Source organism: Pseudonaja textilis, chromosome 2, assembly GCF_049901715.1.
Source record: "Pseudonaja textilis isolate UNSWEBS1 chromosome 2, rPseTex1.2, whole genome shotgun sequence".
Taxonomy (NCBI): domain Eukaryota; kingdom Metazoa; phylum Chordata; class Lepidosauria; order Squamata; family Elapidae; genus Pseudonaja; species Pseudonaja textilis.
In genome coordinates this window covers 123,555,179-123,579,644 of record NC_141991.1, presented here as the reverse complement: position 1 = coordinate 123,579,644, position 24,466 = coordinate 123,555,179, and the positions used below count along the sequence as shown (strand labels likewise).

At 40.3% G+C, this 24,466-nt stretch overlaps 1 protein-coding gene across 1 annotated transcript in view; it reads left to right on the top strand.

Moving 5' to 3' along the window:
• Window positions 1-24,466, top strand: part of ANKFN1 (ankyrin repeat and fibronectin type III domain containing 1) — a 127,178-nt gene that overhangs the window by 16,600 nt on the left and 86,112 nt on the right. Inside the window, exons 3-5 of the mRNA XM_087925146.1 lie at window positions 7,214-7,424; window positions 17,287-17,481; window positions 18,656-18,769. Of these exons, the coding sequence (XP_087781272.1) occupies window positions 7,214-7,424; window positions 17,287-17,481; window positions 18,656-18,769 (520 nt within the window). The remainder of the gene's footprint in view (window positions 1-7,213; window positions 7,425-17,286; window positions 17,482-18,655; window positions 18,770-24,466) is intronic.

Genomic DNA, 24,466 nt, shown 5'->3' with positions numbered 1-24,466 from the left:
AAAGACGAACCATCTTCTTTCCACCCAGGAAAACCCATTGGATATAAGTAATGGCTTTTGGCCACTCTAACCCACATAGGGCATAAAACAAGGGAAAGCCCCTGCAGGGAGCAGAGCCTTTGTGTTCCCCTCTCCTTTAATGAGCCAACCTCAGTTCCCAAAGGGAAAAGTTGCTGTGGGGGTCTAAATCCAACATGAAACAAGCTTGCTCTTGCTTCTGCAATGGGGATTCTCTCTCTGTCTCTCTCTCTCTCTGTGTGTCTCTGTCTCTGTCTCTCTTTCTCTCTCTCTCTCTCTCTCCCCCACCCCTTTGATCTCCCTGCCTTTTCCAGAGGTTGCTCCAATTCTCAGGATCCAGTGCTGTAAATGGGAAAAGGGCTAGGGGGAAGCTGCGCAGTTGCTGGGTCCTATGGCCAGAAGTGTTTCTCCACTTCTCCTTGCCAGAAGCCTTTTGCTCTTTGTAAAATGTTTGTCAAAGCTCAGTGTCATCTCTAGACGAGGTGGGAGATGCACAAATTTGAATGAATTAATGAAGGCAGAAAGGCCAGACATTTATTCTTTGGGCTGAGTAAAGGCGCAGTCACGGTTCTGAGCAAAATGGGCTCTCAGAAAATAGTGCCTCCAGAACTTGCACACCCACAACAAAGAGAAGGGGCGAGCAATTAATGTTCCCAAGGGACCACGTGAGAAACCAGAATTGTTTTGAAGGGCTGAACCAACAACGCTGTGAAGGTGCCTAGGCATACATGCACACACATATGCAAATTGGAAGTTATTTAGGATAGAATAAGCTGGAAGGGACCTTGGAGGTCTTCTAGTCCAGACCCCTGCTCAAGCAGGAGAACCTATACTAATTTAGATAAGTGACTGTCTACCTTAAAAACATCCAGTGATGAAGCACCCACAACTTCTGGTGGCAAGCTGTTCCACTGCTTAATTGTCTTCACTGTTTGGAAGTTTCTCCTTAATCCTAGGTTGCTTCTCTCTTGATTAGTTTCCAAGCAATGTTTCTTGTCCTGCCCTCTGGTGCTTTGGAGAATAATTTGACTGCCTCTTCTTTTTTTTAAAAAAAAAAAGTAATAAAAAGCTTATTAAAAAGTAATAGCAGTTGCCTTCAAAATAAAAGCAACCCACATGGGCTGAACAGGGATAGCCAAAGGCCAGATGTGGCCTGGGAACTGTAAAACAGCCAGATCCAATAAAGAACATGCTAGCGATTTATAACTTATGATAACTTACTTCTCATTACAATTTCTAGCGAACTTCTAATGAAAATCACCGAGGTAAAGAATCAGGTTTTAAGGGGGTAAAGAAGGAGATAATGCCAAGGAAGATAGATCTAGGGTTAAATTTTTCATTTCTGGATGTCATACAAATTTTTCAGTTTCTGGGATCCCATCTCCAAGGCAATGGCAGCATCAATGGTGAAGTGCGAACAAGGGTGAATGCAGCCTGGATGCATTGGTGAGAACTCACCGGTGTGTTATGTGACAGACAAATGGCAACCCGTCTTAAATCTAAGATTTACAAGACAATTATCTGCTCCATTACACTGTATGGCACTGAATGCTGGGCAGCAAGAACAGGGACCAAAAGCTATCTCTATGCCATGGAAATGTGAAAGCTCCATTGGATATTGGGCATCTCCCTTCTTGACCACCTCACAAATTGACACCATTCGATAACATTTTGGTGTGGCACCAATTATAGAGAAGTTTGGAGAAGGCCAACTCCGCTGGTTATGGACATGTCCATAGACCACCATGGCCAAGACTGCCTACCAATTAGAAGTCAATGGCCAGCAACCTCGCGAGCATCCAAAACAGAGATGGCAACACTTCATCTACAAAGATATGCAACCCACGGGCCTGCACCCTGGAGGCACAATTGACCATGCAAAGTGGCATTCAATGATCCAAAAAGCAGACCTTGCACCTGCAGGAAGTCGCTAGGAAGAACAAGAAGATACAAATGCAGTGGTGTCTCTGTACTCTGTGTGCAATTTTTTTTGTTTTTTTACAGATCCTTACTATGAATATGGATAGATGTTCTTTCCTAATTGAATGCTGCCAGGTGGAGAAGTGCATTTGGGGCTGGGTGTTGGGGTTTAATTTCTTTGGATGAATGGGAAAAATATAAATGTGAAGAAGGTACATTGGAAGGTACATCTTGGAAGGTACATTGCAAATGTGCCTATTTATACTAAGTGAAATTTTAAAAAAAGAAACAAGTTGCCATGAAACTAAAAAAAAAGTCTCTAGCAGTGCCCCTCTATACTCTGCATTTAAGGCATTGTTACCTTAAATACAGAGTATTCACTTCCTCCAGATTCTTAGAAAACTGATATATGAATAATATTCTGTATAAGACATCATGTTTTGATCTGCTGCTATCCACTGTTTAGAGATGAAGAACTGTCAAAAAACAGAGGCTCTTGAAACTCCCACTGTCTGGATAACAGAGGAGAAGATATGCTGGTCACCTGATCCAACTTGCAGGGCTCCCTGGTTCTAAAGATGGATACAAAATTTTGGACCATGGGGGTGCTGCAATGGTCAGAATTTTCGGAGGGAGTCATATGTCCCTTTGTTCAGCACTCTTGTAATTTCAGTCACTGAACAAATGTTTGTAAGACCACCTGTAACAGAAAAACACTGATCTTGTTAGATTGGGTAGATCGGTTCCCACAGAGACGCGAGACCAAGTGTACATTCAGCTCTTTATTTCAGTGTTAAGACCTGTACCAGATCTTGGAGCCGCGGCAGCCCTTCATATAGGGATTGCTCGCAGCTTGGTGGCCAATGACAGCACTTTGAATCTCCCGTGATCGGCTCAGCCAATCGCGGTTGATTCTTAGCGCACCAATCACAGCTGTTCAGTCAGTTGCGGTCCGTGTGGACCAATCAGAACTCAGTGTTTGGAGAATGCTAATATAGAACAGATCTCCTGGCTCCAGTTCCTGGAATCTCACCAAAGTAAGGGACCACCAGTAATTTCTTGTAGTACATATGTATCAGACAATCCAATTCTGATTGGAGAAGGCAATCTTGTAAGTATCTCAGCTCCAAGCCATATAGGGCTTTAGAGGCCCAAATCTGAACTTCAACTGCACCCAGAATGAGTACCTGAGACCTGCTTACGATGTATGAAGCTACTTAGCACATGGGCTGCAACATTTTGACTGACATGTCTTTAAAGGCAGGAGGATAATACCACTGTTCCTAATCATGTAGCAACAACTGAAGAAAGAAGCAGGCATCTCACAATATCATTGCAACCTTTTTCAGACCTCCCAATATGCTCAGCTGGATCTTGCTGTTTGCATAATATAGCTCTTGCCCATTTTGTTTTAATAAGAAGAATGCTGCAGGCTAATTATCCCAAAAGGATATCAAAAAGGGAATTTTGTAGGACCCGCCAATTCACCACTTTTGAGCAGTGTTACTGAGATAGATGCCTTTGTAAGCAGAAATCTTATGGGTGATAATATGATTCTATACCTGCTTCTTTCAAGCACTATTGCAAGAAGGTATGTTGATTTACTTCCTGTGGTTGTTGTTTCCCATCTGAGTAAGCTGTCTTTTAAAAAAAGGTCTACTGATTTCTTCTTCTTTTTTTCTGGGCTTAAATACCAAGCTATGTGACATTGGGCTGTGTCAGTCCTTTCCTTCTTCACATATAGTTGTGTTCTGGGTGATATGGAAATATCAGGTCACAGGGACAATTAGTGTGACATAAACGATGTGATGGGTGATGACATCTTTGGATCCCTGATATGGCACTTATTTCTGCATAGTGAGATTTACTGGAAATGGCATATCATGAAATGTATGTTTTTATTCATTGGAATGTGAACTTCAGTTGCAGTGAATCTGTCCAAGGAGATATGGATTTAATTCTCATAACAAAGTATCAGATAATGACAGGAGATTTCTGGACCTGACTTCCTTTCTTGGGATCATCACAATCCTGATTTATCTTTTTAGTTAATGTCATTCTTTTTATTGATGTTTATTTTCGCCAACTAGGATATTAGAAGAAACCTATTAGCGTATATTTTTTATTCAACATTGTTGATTATAAACTCAAATTTTCTGAGATAAAATGTTTTAATGAGTGCTACATATAATTTAATTTCTTTGGATTTTTCCCCCTCCAGTGTAAATTATATTCTTTAATTTATGCTACCACTTTCCTGGGATTAGCTCAGGAATGGAATTGCAGAGAGAGAAACCCTCTTCTGAAAGCCAGTATTTGCTTTAGGGTAAATCCCTGAACTCAGGTAATTTGCATTTCAAAAGCAAAAACAAACAATTCTACATACAAACAAACAACTCTACAGGCAAAGTAGCAGGTAGACTCATATGGAATTGGATTTTAAGTTCCTTTCTCCATTCCCTTCAGTTGAAATCCATTCAACAACAAAATCTCTTAATTAAAAATAAAGCATCATCATCACCAAAAAGGCATTAAGAGTTGTTAACCTAATCCTTTTTCTCCGGTAATATCACACTACTAACTAGAGCATACAAAACATTTGCTAGACCAATATTTGAATACAGCTCATCAGTCTGGAATCTGCATTACATAACGGATATTAATACAGTCGAGAAAGTCCAGAAATATTTCATGAGAAGAGTTCTCCACTCATCTACTCGTAGCAGAAAACCTTATGCCACCAGACTTGAAATTTTAGACCTAGACAACCTAGAACTACGCCACCTTGGGTCCGATCTAAGTATAGTACATAAAATTATCTACTGCAATGTCCTACCTGTCAATGAATATTTCAGCTTCAACCACAAGAATACAAGAGCACACAATAGATACAAACTCAAGGTAAACCGCACCAAACTTGATTGCAGGAAATGCGACTTTAGCAACAGAGTGGTCAATCTCTGGAATACTCTACCTGACTCTGTGGTTTCTTCCCCAAACCCCAAAAACTTTAACTTAGACTGTCTACTATTGACCTCACCCCCTTCCTAAGAGTTCTGTAGGGGCCGTGCATAAGTGCACCAATGTGCCTACTGTCCCTGTCCTATTGTTTCTTTTTTATTCGTATCCATTTCATGTATTCATAACCATGCTTATACTTACACCTCTTATCTAATACTGGCTTGATAAATAAATAGTTAAATAAATAAATAAATAAATAAATAAATAAATAAATAAATAAATAAAATCATTTTTTTAACTGAAAGACTGCCACAATCTGAATCTCAGTCCTAAATTCTCTTCCAATGAAATCTATTCCAAAGTTATTCTACACCAACTTTCCCATTCGAGTAATCTTTCAGATATGTGGGGACCACAACATCCCAAAGGCAATTTGACTTGAAATTCAGAACTGGAGACCCACCACAGCTGAAAGATGTCAGGCTGAAAAAGGGAGAGGGCTGTTCAATTAATTAATTAATACTAACAGGGGTAAATAAATTATGCATATTTTCTTTCATTTGAAATATTTATTTACAGCGATTTTTGGTATTTTTCAAAAACTAGTCAAAATTTAAAATCTCAATAATATGTAAAAAGTATGATACATGATACAAATTGATAGCCATTAATTCAGAATTCACCAAAAGAACATAGGAACTAAACACCTGTTGCTTTTGAAAGTCACTTGAAAATAAAGATGGTCATTTGGAAGCGCTTGGAAGAAAGGCATTGAGGGCGGGCTCTGAAGAGCCCTCAGCAAAATTGGCTGGTTTCCATATCTGTGGTCCTCTGGTGTTCACTTCCAATGAATGTTGTTCTGGGCATTATGGGAACCTTCTAAATGTCACCCTCTCACAGTTGAGGTGCAACTGACCAAACATATAGCACTGTCAGATTCACTCTCTGAAATAAACTATGACTCTGCTGTAATTGGCCCTTACTGTGGCTTTAGAACATGGTGAGAAAGGGAGGGAAGTGAGTGAGTGAGAGAGAGAGTGGCAGGTGTCCATTTCAATCAATCTCAAGTTTCAGAACAGAATTGTGAACAAGGCCTGAGACAACAATTGTCTTAATATTGCCCATGGATAAAGCTGGATTTACTCTTACATCCTCCATTCCCTCTCCCCCCATCCATCAGAAAAAGAGCTTCAAGCATCTTGTTTTGACACATTTCAAGATCTACCTTACACAAAATAGCTAGTTGTCTACTGTGGGAAGAAATATCCATCTGGTTCAGTTCAGTGGTGGGATTCAAAAAGTTTTACCACCAGTTCGGTGGGTGTGGCTTGGTGGGTGCGCTTTGCGTGAACACACATGCCAAGTGCGCACTTTGCGCAGGCACAGAGGCATTTGCGCAGGTGCAGAGGCATTCCAACTCACCTTCTGCAAGCCTGCACTCTCCTGGTTGCTTCAGCAAAGCAGCTGCGCTTCAAAAGCAGAGGATAAAAGTGAGCATGGGAGCCCGGGCAGGCAGGCAGGCCCAACAGCAAAGCGGCAGAGAGAACCGGTTCGGTCTCCATTGCTCATCACCACTGCCGGCTCAGGAGATTACCACCACTGGTTCAGTTCAAACTGAGAGGAAAGCTCTGGAAATAAAATGGAGGCTGGAGGCTGATTAGAAAGAGGGTCATGAAGAGAGGGTCATGAAGAGAGGGCGGGGTTATACCTTCTCTTGGGCTTTGCACTTGAGGTTCCTGTTCCTGTGCAAGAACATGTATTCTATTTGCTGTTGTCAGACTCCCATGGACCATGTAAGGGTCATGTAGGGGTCATAGCTGGCTCTATAGGCAAAGTACAAATCCTAGGTGTTTGTCTGAGCTAAGTTTGGTTGAAGTTTGGACTGGTCTGAGGGTGATGCAATAATTCCTATTGCGGCTTAATGGCTTTTTCCTGTGTTGGATCTTGGGTGATGGCTGCTTCTAATTCTACCATTCTGCCTTTGTTTCAAAATATCCTGTCTTGAATGGATTACCAAATCTGTATTTCTAAAAGCTGGCCTCAGCATCTGCTGGGGCTATTAAGACAATTTTGGAGGTTGCTTTCTGTCTCCAAGAGCATATTTCTCATTTTCTCCTTTAAGGAAATATAATATTCTGCCTTTTTAATATTTCCCAAAAATATTTCATTCTTCTAGGAGGGTTTTTTTTTTGCTAACTTTCAACAATAGTTACTGAAATGTCCATAATCAGGTTTTGCACAATGTTTTTTGTGTAACGTTTTTACAAAATTGATGTAAAAATCCATAAGGCACACCCAGTTATTTCACCAACAGAATTTCCAGTGCTGCGAAGCCATGTTCGAGGCTGTGGAGCAACAGGACCTGGATGCTGTCCAGGTTCTTCTCTACCAATACACACCAGAGGAGCTGGATCTCAACACACCTAACAGTGATGGATTAACAGCTCTGGACATTGCCATCCTGACGAATAATGTTCCCATTGCCAAGATCCTCATGAAAGTTGGTGCAAAGGAGAGCCCACACTGTAAGTATTGCAGAATACTGTACAAACAAAGCTGTACCATACTAAAAAGATTGAATAAATCAAAGGGGAACAGGCACACAGTTCTTTAAAACCACTTGTATTTTCGCTTGTATGTGATCAATCAGCAGAAAGAAGAATCATATTCTTATCTGGATCACAGAGAACTGGTAGATATTCCATTGTTGCCAACTCAAAGGCTAAAGTGTTCAACCCAAATCATTATTCTTAAATGTACTTTCCCAGGACTTCTATGTGCCTATCCCATACATTCTAGTTTGACGGGGTCAGGATTCTTCTTTTTATTCCAGAAATGGTTTTGGAACCATTTTCAATCATGATTCTATTATTGATTTTTTTTTAAATTGAACTATGTTTACAACTACTGTAGCTTTAAATAATTGCTAAAGGAATGGCTTTAAGTCAAGGACTACTTGTATGCCCCTTCATTGTATTCTAACATGTTTTTTGCTTTCATATCCAAAAGCCGTGTATAACTTTACATGCCGTATAATAATTGAGCCTAATGCATATATGCCATAGTGGTATGCAAATCATGGCAAACCAGAGTTAAAAGCAACTGTAGCCTAATATAATTTATAGAGCTGGCCAGTGGGATTTTGTTTTGAACAAATATGAATGGAATACAGTGCTAGTCATAAAATACCTTTTCCCCAATTCTGTAAGAAGAAAGCATATAGACCCTGCTGTTGCGGTTGCAGCCAGCTTTTGGGCTGACAGGAGGACAGAATGGAACAATGGAATAACAAACATAGAAATCATTCATTCATTCCAATGTGACTAGTAAACAAAGACCCCCATGGATATGCCTAGAAAGTTTTTATCTCATTTAGATATCAAGCTTAATACTCTTTTTGTTTTGTTTTTTGTTTTTTTGTCCCCCTGGACATCTTAAGGACATTCATTCAAATCAAAATTTGAATCTGGGATTAATGATTTGAAGGAAGTGATGCTGTGAGATGCTGCAAAGCAGCATCTCCCTACATATTTCAGCTATTTAAAATGCTTGACCTGTAAAAAATTTAATTCACATTGCTCTTTTTTTGTCACACCTCTTCAGACAAAGTATCTTCATGTATGTACTTGATTGGAGAAAGCATTTGATGAACTAAATTATTTTAAGCCACAACTACAGTTATAAAAAAAACAGTTGCAAATCAGCATTCTTGAATAGTAGTTTGTATCACAAGCCAGACTTTCATGTGGCATATGATCATACCAAAAGGTGTTGCTGGGAAAATTTTGATGGATACACGAGCTCTTATATTAATGTGTAAGTTTCACTATCATACTAATGGTGAATAAATCATAGAGATATAGAAACTTTGCAAAGATGGTTTTTGACATACTGCATTAAAAAAAAATAGTAATACATAAGAATTCAAAGATTAGGCAAAAATCCGTTTCAGCAGAATCTTGCTTGGGTGAGGTACACTAACTAAGTGAAGCAATTATTAAATGAGACGTGTCCCATTTTAATCATGCGGTTGTTAAGCAAATCTAGCTTCCTGCATTGGCTTTGCTTATCGGAAGCCAGCTGGGAAGGTCCACAAATAGTGATCACATGATCTTGAGACAGTGCAACTATCATAATAAACATACCAGTTGCCAAGCACCCAAATTCTGATCACATGACCATGGAGATGCTGCAACAGTTGTAAGTTGTCACTTTTTCAGTGTTGTTGTAAGTTGTAAGTTAAGGGGTATCTGTATAGTTGTAATAGTTGAGGGCTATCTGTATGTGAATCTCTACCTACCTACTGTATGTGTCTGTATGGGTATGTGTTTATAGGGGGGGGGTGTCTATACATATATGGTAGGTGTAGGTGTGGCTGTATATATATGTGTGTTTGTATATCTCAGAATATACACTTTTATATATTCCACTTTTATACTTTATTTTATTTATGTATGTATCAAATTTTTGCAACAGCCCATCTCCCATCAATTCAGAGACAGGGAATCCGGGGCACTCTAAATGTGACCAAACTAAAGCTCTCCACTTTGCTTCCAATCTGGCCCTGTTGGGTCAGAGCTGTCTGGGGTTCAGTCGTCACTGGTTTCAGCAAACCTCCTTCCCAGGCAGAAGGAAATCAACAACTAGCAGATGACCTGAATGTGTTTCACTGCAGGTTTGAAAGGAAACTACAGCCACCTATCTCCACAACCCCCATCTCAAACACACCAGCAACAGCCAAGCCTCCTACAACTGGCCCCAATCCATTGGGTTCACAACCTCTGGTGATCACAGAAAAAGAAGTGCAAGATCTATTTCACAAACAAAAGCCAGGAAAAGCACCAGAGCCAGACAAGGTAATTTCTTGCTTAAAACTCTGTGCTGACCAATTGGCCCCCATCTTCACCCAAATCTTCAATAGATCACTAGAGATGTGCTATGTTCCTTCCTGCTTCAAATGCTCTACTATCATCCCAGTGCCAAAGAAGCTCTTCTTTAAGGAACTGAATGACTACAGACCAGTTGTTCTAACATCTGTAGTTATGAAAATCTTTGAAATGCTTGTGCTGTCCCACCTGAAAACCATCACGAATCCGCTGTTAGATCCCATGCAGTTTGCATACCAAGCAAATAGATTGACAGATGATGCTGTTAATATGGCTCTGCACTACATCTTACAACACCTTGAATTTCCAAATACCTACGCAAGGGTCCTCTTTGTAGACTTCAGTTCAACTTTCAATACCATCATTCCAGGCATTCTTCTAAGTAAATTAAACCAACTAGTGGTACCTGAACACACTTGTAAGTGGATAATAAGCTTCCTAACAGACAGGAAGCAGCAGGTGAAGCTAGGCAGAATCACATCTGATACCTGTACAATTAGCACACACACACACCCCAAGGCTGTGTGCTTTCTCCACTTCTCTTCTCCCTATATACCAATGACTGCATCTCAAACGACCCATCTATTAAAATACTGAAATTTGCTGATGACACAACAATGATTGGCCTCATTCAAGACAACAACGAATCTGCATACAGACAGGAAGTTGTACAACTTGCATCGTGGTGTAACCGGAACAATCTGGTACTGAACACACTCAAAACTGTAGAAATGGTGGTAGACTTTAGAAGAAACCCTCCCATACTACCACCTCTTACAATACTAGACAACACAGTATCAACAGTGGAGGCTTTCAAATTTCTAGGTTCTACTATATCACATGACCTAAAATGGACACCTAACATCAAAAACATCATCAAAAAAGCACAACAAAGAATGTTCTTTTTGCACCAACTCAGAAAGCTCAAACTGGCCAAGGAGCTGCTGATACAGTTCTACAGAAGAATTATTGAGTCTGTCATCTGCACCTCTATAACTGTCTGGTTTGGTTCTGCAACCCAACAGGACAGACACAGACTTCAGAGGATAATTAGGACTGGAGAAAAAACAATTACTACCATCCTGCCTTCCATCAAGGACCTGTATACTGCATGAGTCAAAAAGAGGGCTGTGAAAATATTTACAGACCCCTCACGTCCCGGACATAAACTGTTTCAACTCCTACCCTCAAAACGACACTATAGAGCAGTGCACACCAGAATAACTAGACACAAGAACAGTTTTTCCCCGAACGCCATCACTCTGCTAAATAATAAATTCCCTCAACACTGTCCAACTATTTACAAAGTCTGCATTACTATTACTATTAATCTTCTCATCACTCCTTATCACCCATCCCCTCCCACTTGTAACTGTATGACTGTAACTGTGTCGCTTGTATCCTTACGATTTATATTGACGGTTTCCTAGTATGATTTGATTGCTTATTGTACCCTATGACTATTATTAAGTGTTGTACCTTATGATTCTTGATTCTTGACGAATGTATCTTTTCTTTTATATACACTGGGAGCATTTGCACCAAGACAAATTCCTTGTGTGTCCAACCATACTTGGCCAATAAAGAGTTCTATTCTATTCTATATCAGAAGGGGTGCCCCATTGATTCACCACCACCAGATTAATCTGAGATTAGACTTCATTGGCATCTAGAACAGAAGACAGTCCCCAATAAGTTCAATCGCCCATAGGATGCATTTATTTTCAATAGCAACAACACCCCCCCACCCCCGCAAAATACGCAATGACAATTGTAAATAAGCAGATAATCTAGAGCCAAGAAAAGGTTTGAGGCTCATCAGACCAGTGGTGGTATACTACTGGTTTGGCCCAGTTCAGCTGAATCGGTAGTAAAAATAAAAAAAGCCTCTGATCAGCTGAGAGGAGGGGGGAAAAGCCTCCAACAATCAGCTGAGAGGATAAAAGACTGAAAAGTACATGAGAGGATAGGAAAATCACTCCTAGCTTTTAGTTTCTACATCCTCTCAGCTGATTGGCTTGTTGTTGGCTTGGCGTGCATTAGAGGTGTGCATGCACGATCACCCACCAAACCGGTAGCGACTAAGGTAGGATCCCACTACTGCATCAGACCCTAGAGAAGATACCTGAGCTCTTGCTGGAAGATAAGATGGCCATCAACCACATGACTCCTTAGAACCTGCCTTTGGTGCTACACAGATTGCTCTTGATTGACCCTTGTCTAAAACATACCCGAGGAACACCTCACCTGCTTGATGACACCGTCCACTGTTCCCATTCAGGGAACTGTCCCATTCCATTTTTCCCCCTTGTCTGTGTGTTTGCAAAGGGAGAGCAAGTGACTTGGGGAGTCAGTCAACCATGGTTTAAATTGTGGCTCAAATTCTGACATCTTATGTAGAACATAAAACATACAATAATAAAATTGGAAGGGACCTTGGAGATCTTCTAGTCCAGCCCCCTGCTCAAGTAGGATACCCTATACCATTTCAGATAAATGGTGGTCCAGTCTCTTTCTGGAAGCCTCCAGTGATGGACCATCCACAACTTCCAAACGCAAGCTCTTCCATTGGTCGATTGCTCTCACCGTTAGGAAACTTGTGGCTAAGAATACTGTGATGCCAATGGATTTTGCTTGCATCTTGGCAAGTCACATAATGAAACTGTGTCTTCAGGAGCTCCAATTTAGCAAACTCTGCTGTTAATTTAAAGATAGTTAAATTAATAACATTTAGTATGGATCTGCCAGTCTCCATGCTTCAGGAAATCGAAACTTGAGGCTATAATTCCCTGGCATTTTTTTTTCTCAACTGTGCTATGCCTGTATATTCTAGCCTCCTTTCTGTTTTCACCAAGTCTGTAGAATTGGTGCAACTTTTATGGCTCTGTGTCGTGTCCACAACACTTATATTATCATTTAAACTGGCCTCCTTTAACTTTCCAGGGAGATTTTTTTTTACTTTCTCTCTCCTTGGTTACTGTAGCTGTTCAGTCAAGAGTTGTGTCATTTAATATTTATTTGTTTATTTTTCTGTCATGGTTCGTGACTGGAGGAGAAAAAAAAGAATCAGGGGGGACAGGGATTAAAGCACGTGATTGACGGCTAAAGTAACATTCATTAGGCATGACAAATCTGCAGGAAAACACAGCCTTGAGTGTTCTAAGCAGCAGTTTAAAAAAACCGACTGCGCTGATTTTTCATTGACCGTCTGTAAATAAATGCAGACTGATGGCACTGAGGGGCAATCGTAAATTAGTATTCATTTCCTGCCTTTAATGCAAACATGTCTATGAGTGCAGGCTAGACACCCATAGCCACTTCATTTCCATGGCTAAATAATACACTGTGCTGATCACCATTTGCATTTGCTATCTCCATCCATTGGAAATCTGAATAGTATAGAATTCTTTATTGGGCAAGTGTGATTAGACACACAAGGAATTTGTCTTGGTGCATATGCTCTCAATGTACATAAGAAGAAAAGATACATTCATCAAGAATCATAAGGTACAGCACTTAATGATAGTCATAGGGTACAAATAAGCAATCAAATCATACTAGGAAACAGTCAATAGAAACCGTTAGGATACAAACGACACAGTTACAGTCATATAATCATAAGTGGGAGGAGATGGGTGATAGGAAGGATGAGAAGATTAATAGTAATAGTAATGCAGACTTAGTAAATAGTTGAACAGTGTTGAGGGAATTGTTTGTTTAGCACAGTGATGGTGTTCGGGAAAAAACTGTTTTTGGAGAATTTTATAAATGGATCACTGCTGCAAGTGGAGTCCTTCTTCCAAAGCTGATAGCTAAGATGGAATGCAAATAGCTGCACATAAGCTCTTCAAATTAGCATCCACTAGATCAAGGATCTCCAACCTGTGACCCGTGGCCCACTAGTGGGCCATGAGGGGATTGCAATTGAGCCGTAAAAATGGCCGGCATGTGCGCATGCACGTGCTCAAGCAGAACCATTCCCTCTGTCCCCATCACCACCACGCTGGTCCCCAAAGTGGGAAAAGTTGGGGAAATCTGAGCTAGATGCAGAGAGCTAATCCATTATGTGACCATTTGATTTGATTTGATTTGATTTGATTTGATTTGATTTGATTTGATTTGATTTGGTTTGGTTTGGTTTGGTTTGGTTTGGTTTGATTTGATTTGATTTGATTTGATTTGATTTGATTTGATTTTCAGCCAGTGCCAGCAGTTCTCGATATACAATCACATTTCTGTTGCTAGGCAAGGCAGTTGCAAAGTGAGTTGTGCCCCCCCTTATCACTTTTTGCCATAGTTGTTAATTGAATCACTGCAGTTCTTAAGTGAATCATGCAGTCCTTAAGTGACTCTGACTTCTCCCATTGACTTTGCTTGTCGAAAGCCGGCTGGGAAAGTTACAAATGGTGATTCCATGGACCCCAGGACACTGCAACCGTCATAAATACATGCTAGTTGCTAAGCACCACAATTCTGATCATGGGGATGCTGCAACAGAAGGAAATGTGAAAATCGCTCATAAGTCACCTTTTTTTGGTGCTGTTGTAACTTCAAACAGTCACTAAACGAATGGTTGTACCTGTATGGTTAATTTACTGTGTTTTGTGGCTTCACATCTAATGTGAGCCCATTTATTAGGCATATTCAACAGACTACAGTTAAAATAGACCATGGTTTAACATGCTCTGTAAACCTTGCAATTATACAATTAAATGTTTAAGAAGTTGTCTAAGTATTTAAAGTACATTTCTATAAGAAATGAAAGGGTATTTGCATTTACCATAAACTGTTGGTGACAGTGGGGTGCAGTTATAGCTTAAATAACTGCCAAGTGATTCTGCATATACTGTATCTTTTCAAAAGTTTGGTTAATAACTAAATGTCCAGCTTTTGGTGGTTTTGCACAACATAGTAAGTCAAAAATACTGGTTTATAAACACAGTGACTGGTTTCAAGCCAGAACCAAATACTGTAAAACATTGTTTTGCACTGATTGATAACATAGATTCAATCATAAAATCCAGATACATTTATATTAACATAAACAAAGAGGTTGATCATATCATATCACTATTTTGTCAAAACTTTTATACAGCTAAATGAGGAAGAGAAAGAATCTTTGAAAAATTCATACAATTCATTAAAATGCATTTATGACATCAATGTAGTCTTAAAAACCAGTGAAGCTTCAGTGTTACAATTTTACGAAGTAATATATACAGTATATTATATTGTAAAATGTAGAAAATTTAAAATTCTGAATCTAATAAATCTTTAGGGAGATTATATTCAGGTCAAATATATTATAGTAGTCTCTAAATCAGTAATTTGAACAAAGAAGGGTAAGGAAAGGAATTATCTTCATAAAGGTGCTTTCAATGTATTTAATGTGTGAGGTCAATATCTTACAGATGAAATGTATCAACTCAAATAAAGAAAAAAATGGCTTAATATATACTTGGAACAATTTCCACATGAAATTTATGTGCTGTAATCTTGCATATGAACTCAACTATATTTTAATATTTTCCTTAAAACAGTGTGGTTTTTGTTTGTTTTTAAAAATCATTCTATTCAGAAAGCTAAAACGTAGGTGAAATAGTTTGTGCTAAAATGATCACGTGGCTGCTTTTTTTGGTGCAATATTAAAAACAGCCAAGTCCCAAGGAATTGCAGGTAAGCTGTTTAGGGGTGCTGCAGCAACATTGCAGTTTCCTATAAGTCACAACTGCACAATATATCAACATAACAAATGACCAGCCCTTCAAAGGAGGCCAAATCATGAAACAAACACCACAGATTCCAGGAACATTATTAATGTAAGTATAATCACAGAATCTTGAAAGTCTGTCCAAATTTCTCTCTGTCCCATCTAGGCCAAACAAACAAACAAACCAGGCACAGTTATTTTGAGTTTCCTTCTCACACTTGGTCCCAGACTGTACTATACAATCATTACTTCAAGTCTCTTCTTAATGGTTCTTTCATACTTTTCCCAACATCATTTCAAAACTCCTCTAATCAAATTTACTACAGAAACCATATTACTGATGGGTACCAGAACCAAAAAAGAATTGCAGCCAAAGGTCCAGAGATTCATCTCTGAGAAGATGCTCTTATTTGTAGATGCTAAAAGAACCCTTACCAACATAAAAAAAAAAACCCAACTAGTACTTACTGCAAAGTGTTAAAGGTCAACCATATATCTAGAAGACACAAATCCCAATCTTATGTGTCCTACTTTCATCCATATGCAGGTTGTCCTCACCAGTGGTGGGATTCAAACATTTTTACTACCGGTTTTGTGAGCGTGGCTTGGGTTGGTGGCTGTGGCAGGGGAAGGATACTGTAAAATCTCCATTGCCTCCACATCCCACTAACCTGCTTTCCAGCTCCGTTCTGTGCAGGGCAACAAAAGAAGACCCGGCCGATCAGCTGGGACTCAGGAGGCAGAGAACAGATGGGGTTGGTGGGGCCAATCAGAGGTGGTATTTGCCGGTTCTCTGAACTACTCAAAATTTCTGCTACCGGTTTCTCCAGAACTGGCCAGAACCTACTGAATGCCACCTCTGGTCCTCACTTCACGAGTGCCCTGTTTGAAGTTACAGCCATTTTGGAAAAAGTAATTTTACAGCTTGTTCTCACAATGACAATTGTTACAGTGTCTCTGGTAGTCACATGAGTGAGAGTCAGATATGATACAACTATCAGGTGTTTACCACTGTTACAGCATACCATGGTCACAGCAGATGGTCATTTGTGTGCTTTACCCTCAGCTTCCAACAAGCAGAATCAATGGAGAAGCTGGCACTAAAACAGTATTACAAATTGTGGTCCCATGATATTTCACTTAACAACTGTGTTGCACGTAGTCCTGAAACAAAATCTACCCATATTTGAACTGACTGAGAGCCACTTGATTCTCTCTGGAATAGTAGATGGTATCTTTACAGGTTATTGCAAACAGACTGGTTTCCGTCCCTGGGCTTATCCACAGGCTAATACTCTTTAAAGGACCCATATTTCTCATACCCTATATCAGGGGTGTCAAACTCAATTTCATTGAGAGCCACATCAGGGTTGTGTTTGACCTTGGGGAGAGAGGCAGAGTGGACATGGCCAGCTTGATGTCATTCATGTTGGGGGCGCCTGTGGTAGCCCAAGCACTCTGCCAGTAAAAATGGGCTCCCAAGCCCCGTTTTCAGCCGCGACAGCCTTCGTCTGCCAGTGAAAATGGCTGAAAATGGAAGCTGGGAAGCCTGCACGTAGCCCTCCCGAGCTTTGTCTTCCCTGGCAGAGGCAATGTGGGTTGGTCCTTCACTGTTTCTGGGGTGGCCCAACAGGCCAGATCTCAGCACCCCACAAGTCTTGAGTTTGACACGCCTGCCCTACGTACTCTCAAATGTGATTTCATATGTACTCTTCTGTCCTCAAAACTGATTAACTTCCATATTTCCCTTTGAAAAGTTCCAGAACTTAACCCAGTTCCTCTTCCTAGCAGTTGTCAGCATGGAAGACAGATCCGTCCATCTGAGCAGCTTAGTCCAAGAAGCTCAGCAACGGGTGAATGACCTGTCCGCGCAAGTCATGAGTGAAAGTCTTGGCGCAGACAGCTCTGAGAAGGAGAAGCAGCTGAAAGCCTGGGAATGGAGATACCGGCTTTACAAACGCATGAAGTCCACCTTTGAACATTCCAGTAAGAAAGAGCCAAGCGACAAATGCCTGGATGAGTGAAATGGGTGGAACAGAAATAATTCATAAAACAGATTGTGTTTCCAGGGATTCCTCCTCAGTATTTCAGCTGAGCAACTAACCTGTTTGACAAATGGGTTACAGGTAGAACAGCAACCTGCCTGTTCCTAAAATAAGACAAGCGCAGCAGTGGTGGGATTCCAAAAAAATTACTACCAGTTCTGTGGGCGTGGTTTGGTAGGTGTAGCAGGGGAAGGTTACTGCAAAATCCCCATTCCCTCCCCACCCCACTAACCTGCTTTCCAGCTCTGTTCTCCTGTGCAGGGCAACCAAAGAAGACCCAGCCAATCAGCTGGGACTCAGGAGGCAGAGAATAGATGGAAGCGGGGCAAGTCAGAGGTGGTATTTGCCGGTTCTCCGAACTACCCAAAATTTCCAGTTCTCCGGAATTGGTCAGAATCTGCTGAATAGCACCTCTGAGGCTCAGGATGAGAGAAGAATTATTCAGTTGTCTATTCACGGAGATGGACATTTATCATAAAGAAGGTTGACAACTGTTAGACCTTCTTAAGGAACTTGCTTGAAACTGTAGAAGGACGCCTTGCTTTGCAATGTAATAAAATCACTTACAATGCTAATGTCAGAAAATATGAAATCTTTTAACAAATAGTCTGTGTTTTCCATGCAGGAAAGTTTAAACTGCTAAGCCAGTCTAACAAATTCATAAACCTGCATTTAAAACAGCTTATATTTGTTTTTAAAATTTAAAAAATAAATGATATCTAAACATACAGTACAATCAGTCCCTAAATAATTCTAAATATGAATATAAATTAATTAGCGCTTCTATTATTCTATCCCCTTGGCAGAACTGTGTGATTGAGGAAATGTGATGTTCTAAATGATGATATTCTAAATCTTCTACTACACTTATATAAGTACACACCATTAGAAATACTTACACTATATTCTCCCAAATAAACAAAGAGAGCAAGAGAATTCAATGGTGTCAAACAGTCTCATTAGCATAGATGCCTTGTTTTCATTATAAACACAAGCGACTTCAGTAGAAAGCTCACCCTTGTTGCATGGCTTCAACTCATTTCTTCAATGACCCAAAGCAGTGTTTGAAAAGTATTTGTTCCGCATGAAGTATAGTGTTTTTCCTCTGTTCGCAGGAGCCCCTGAGGCACCAACCAACATCTGCCTTATGGTAACAAGCAGCACATCACTCACTGTCACTTTCCAAGAGCCTCATAGCATCAATTCAGCAGTGGTGACAAAATACAAAGGTAATAGATTTGTCTCAATTTCACAAGCTTTCATGAATGTGTGTTAAACGAAATGGGGGCTTTATATCTTTGTTGTAGTTGAAAGTAGTTCCCCAATCTGACTTGGATTAGAGATGAACTATGTTTGATTTATTTTAGTAATGGGAGGACAATCTGACATCTTAAAGCCATGTATGCCTCAAACTTACTTCCTGCCTGCCTCCCTCCCTCCTTCTTCTGTATCTCTCTTCAATGACAGCATCTTTAAGCTCTAACAATGGCCTTGACAATAGTTAAGAAAAGCTAGAAATGACACAGAACCTTCCCTGCCCAATCCTAGGAAAGAGAGGGGAGGGAAGGGAAGGGAAGGAAAGGAAAGGAAAGGAAAGGAAAGGTCATAGCTCTCAGTTTCTCAACAAAACTTAAATGTATTATCAGTCACATTTACCCGAGATAGAACATCTCAATATGATATTGAAATGCAGACACTCACTCCTCAGTTGATGTTTTTCAGGATTCACCACTGAACATTTGTAACACTAAATGCTAGCCCTCCTTTCTATCAGCATGTACAGCTCACAAGTTTTACTTCCCAACATTATTTGGGGAAAATAGTATTTGGACTAAGTATATTTTGTCTTCATTTTGCTCCTGCCATAATTCCCTTTATTCTTCACAAGTCCTTAAAGATTGGCTTCCATTAATTCTCCTTTCAGTTGATACTATCCCAGATGAGGAAAATATTTTAAAAAGCTGAAAGTGGGGCCTATTGCTTAATGAAAGGCACAAGGTGTTGTTATGGGAAAAAGCGGGAGGAAGGATTGCTGTCTATATATTGCTCTGAATTCCTGTATGAAAGGCAGGATATAAATGAACAAATAAATAAGAGCAGGAATATTTGTTTCAGTAGTAACTAAGGATTAGTAGTAACTAAGTAGTTACTTATCTGCTACTTCCTGGTGGTGTTTAGTTTGGGGCTATTGTCCAATTTCACTGAAATCTAGGTTTTTCAGTTTCTAGAGCCATATTCAGTTGTAACCACAAGAGACCCCTAGCCTAAAACTTGAATTTGTTAAATTGTGTGATTGCATGTACAAATTAACTTCCCCCAATCCAGTGCCTTTTAAATGTGTTGCATGGCTTCCTTGCCATTATCTCTCAGTTTCTATTGGCCATGGTGATTGTGAACGGTGGAATCTGGAATCTCTCTATGCAGTATGTGAGGCATTAGCTTGGATGTAGCTGTCACAAATCTTTCTCCAGATGTTATTTTATTTATGTTTTCTTGCTCAAGCTTAGGAATAAACTATACCCACATTTACAGCCTCAAACCCTCACAGCTTCAACCTCAAACTGTGTACCATGGACCTCACCCCATTCCTAAGAGGTTCTTAAAGGGGGCGTGCATAAGCGCATCAGCATGCCTACCGTCCCTTTCTCACTGTCTCAATTTATCTGTATTTATTTCCTTTGTTCATGTTTATATCCACACCTATACTTGTTATCATGTACATGTCTGACAAACAAACAAAACAAAACAAATAAATAAAGTGTACAGATTGCAAACCTCTCCTTCCTTGGGAAGACTCGCTCAAGAAACAGTTTGACAGAGAAGGAATCCATCTCTCAACTGTTGCTTTTCATAGGAATTTTTCTTACAGAAAACTAATAGACCTTGAAGTAATCCAACCTCAGAATAGCTCTTTGAAGTGTTCTAAGCCTGAAACAAAATATATACACTCCAAGGTCTTTGTTTTGAGGTCAGACCAAAATAAGCTATTTTGCTTCAAGCTCGGGATTGGAATGCTTGATTTAGGAACTTGCAGCAGCAGCGAAGGCTCATCCAATCCCTGGTGCTGTGGATTTAAACTGGATGAGGTAACATGTGAAATCTTGACAGGAAGGCAACACTGAAGCTGATGGTGAAGCAGAAAGAGAAGGCTGCATCCAAGAGCAAGACATTGCATATATATATATTTATATTTATATTTATATTTATATTTATAAATTTATATTTATATTTATATATTTATTTAAGGGTAACTTAAGGCTCACTTGGGAAACACTGTCTGGAATGCAGGTAGTGAAAGGGATACAGGTGTCTGTGGAAACATCTCTGCTTCATAGTTTTGGAAATGTTATTGATATTGAAAAATGGAAAGACTACCAATCAGTGGTGGGTTTCAAAAAAATTTCCTACTGGTTCCGTGCGAGTGTGTGCTTTACATGTGTGCAACGTCTGCTGCAAGCCCTGTCTGTAAAACAGCTGACGTGCGGCAATTGTCTGTGCCGCGCGAAGCAGCTAAAGTTGAAAAGCAGAAAATCAAAGTCAGTATAGGGCCAGGGTGGGTGGGAGGGCACAGCAGCTGATCATCGGAGCAAACCAGTTCACTCACAGATGATCCTCGGAGCTACTGGTTCAGTTGAATCGGTCTGAACCGATAGAATACCACCACTGCTACCAATAGAGGGTTGGTTCAATTGGCACTGGTGTGTATGTATATGTGCACATGCTGTGAATATTTCTTTGGTTCTATTGATGTTGACCTTCTAGATGCATTTGAAAATCAAAAAAGCTGCCTTGTTCATGTACGGTGCATGCCCTACATGAGTGCTCTTGGGTTTTGTAGCTTCTCTATTAATGCCATTCATGTGATTCAGAAACAACCATAACCGTTGGTTGCTTTCACTGGGGTTGTGCTTGACAGATGGATGGCAAAATGGTAGCGTGCTAAACTGTAGCTTAATCTTGTTAAATAAGTGGAGTAGCAGTGCCTGCAGAAGAATTGGCTAAGAGGATTTCAAACAGAAAAGAAAACATTAAGAAAATTTCATTGGAATAAGCGTGATGTACAATTTCTGCCTTTCTGGCTGTGTTTGTTTATCTTCAGGCAGTAATGGTACCACTGCATTGGAAAGTTAAAACAATTATCTGTTTTATCTTGTCAAGGTGTTGGCTCAGAATCTCAGGATCTGAAGAGAAAGAAGGAAGAAGTGCTTGATAATAGATTTTAAATTAAACTCAGGGGTTTTGTAAGGATGGAGATGTTCCTGCAAGGATTTGTTTTCATTTTTTTAAAAGTGTTTTTTTTTCTCAATTACTATATTCTTCAAGTTGACTGGCTGCTGGCAAGTATATATCATAAATCACAGAATGTTGAATCATAGGGCTGGAAGGGGCTTCAGAAATCTTCTAGTCCAACTCCCTGTTCAAGGCAGGAGACTTTATATCATCCTGGTCAAATAGTTGTCCAGTCTACTCTTAAAAATATCCAGTGATGGCGCACCCACAACTTAGGGAGGCTAGTTGTCCCATTGATTAATTGTTCTCAATGTCGGGAAATTTATCCTTAGTTCTAGGCTGGGTCACCAACAAGCTTCTACCCATTGCGTTCCCTGGTGTTTGGGAGAATAAGTGAATCCCCTCTTCTCTATGACATCCCGTCAAGTACTGGAAAACAGCTATCATGTCACTCATAATTCTTCTTGTCGACAGGCTAGAACAGGGTTGTCAAACTCAAGGCCTGTACGGCCACCCTGGAAATAGTGAAAGACTGCCCTGCAGTGCCTCTGTCCATGAAAACGGAGCTCGGAAAGCTGTTTGTGGCCCTCCTGAGCTCCCTTTTTGCTAGGGTTTCATTTTGCTAGGGTTGCAGGAGTTCATTTTCGCTGGCAGAGTGCTTGGGCCACCATAGGCACTCCCGATAAGAGTGATAGCCCCTCCCACCCTGGCCACACCTCCACCCACTCCCACCATGGCCAAGCCCACCCCGGCCCCCTGAGGGGGCCTCAACACAACCCTAATGCAGCCCTCAATGAAATTGAGTTTGACATTCTTGGGCTAGAATATATATCTCCCTTAATTGTTCATCGTAGGGTTTAATCTTCAGGTTCCTGATCATCTTCGTTGCTCTGTTCTGCAGGCTTTCTAGGCTCCCAGCATCTTTTCTGAATTGTGGTGACCTGAACTGGATGCAATATTCCAAGTTAAGCTTCACTAGTGCAGTATAAAGTGATACTATCGCTTCTTGTGATCTTGATGCTATCCCTCTGTTGATGCAGCCTAGAATTGCATTGTCTGTTTTGGCCGCTGCACAAATAATAAGTCCACTAAGACACTTATGTCCTTCTCATAGTTACTACTGTTTAGCCAAGTACCAGCCTACTCTAAACCTACACATTTGGTTTTTCCTGCTAAGTGAAGACCTTACATATCTCACCAAAGAACTGCATCTTATTGGATAGGGCCCATTACTCTAGTGTGTCAAGATTCTTCTGAATTGTGAGTCTATATTCTAAAGTCTATTCCCTTCCCCCAGCTTGGTGTTGACTGCAAATTTGAAGAGTTCCCCTTCTACCCCATTTAGACCATTTATGAAGATGTTGAAGAGTACGGGGTCCAAGACAGAACTTTGAAATTGGGAGTCAATTCTGAAACAGCGCATTGTGGCAAATTTGAAGGACGCGCTGTCTCAGATGTTGACACCTTACTGAAGTCCACATTTACTATGGCATGTCCACAACATGTCTCTGATCTTTATCAAAGTAGACAATACAATTGTCTGCCATGATATGCTTTTAACAAACCTTTACTCAGAGGTGGTATTCAACAGGTTCTGACCAGTTCTATAGAACTGGTAGCAGAAATTTTGAGTCATTCGGAGAACCGGCAAATCCCACCTCTCACTGGAGATTTTACAGTATCCTTCCCCTGCCACACCCACCAAGCCACACCCACAGAACCGGTAGTAAAAAAATTTGAATCCCACCACTGCCCTTACTGATGTCTAGTAAAAAGCTTGTTCATTTCTAGGTGCTCACAAATCCACTGCTTGATTATCTTTTCCAAGATTTTCCCAGATATTGATGTCAAGCTAATTGGCCTAAAATTTCCTGGATCTATTTCCCCTCCCCTTTTTTTGTAGAGTAGAACCACTTCAGCTCTTTTCCAGACTTTCCTATTATGCTACAGGAACTTTACATTCAGTGGCTCCAAGATTACTTCTGAATCTGCCAGCGCTTTCAGAATCTTGGGATGTAAATCATCTGGTCCATGTGATTTGTACGTGATTTGAAGGTGGATAGGTATTCTCTTACTAATTCCTTGCCTATTTTGACTTGTCTACCTGTTTATCTCCCTTAGTGCTGCTTTTGATAGGTTGGGCTATTTCTTCCTTTTGCATAAAAACAAATGCAAAGAAAGAACTAAGCAATTCTGCTTTCTCCCTGCTGCCTGTCTCCTTCTTGCCATCTGTTCCCATTAGTGGATCTGTTATTTCCTTCACTTTCTTTCTTGTTCCTTACATATTGAAAGAAAACCCTTTTTAAATAATTTTTGGCATAAGTTGCCAGTCTTAGTTCATTCTGGGCCTTAACTTTCCTGACTCCCTCCTTGCAGATTCAGACTCGCTGGTATTCAGTTTTAGTGTGTACCCCTCTTTCTGTTTTCTTTTTTTTTTTCATTTGACCTTTTAGTCCCTCAGTTCATGAGAGAGCTCTTTTTGCAGCCCTACCAGTCTCCTCAGGTATCTCTGGTATTGTTTTTGCGTGGGCCTTCATTATCTCATTGTTCAGGGCTTGCCAAGCAGGAGTCCTTCTTAATCTCTCTCTCTTGGTTTGTTGAAATCAGCTCTCTTAAAGACTAAGACAGTAGTCTGACTTGGTTCTCTTACTTTATTTTATACTTCATTGGCCAAGTGTGATTGAACACACAAGGAA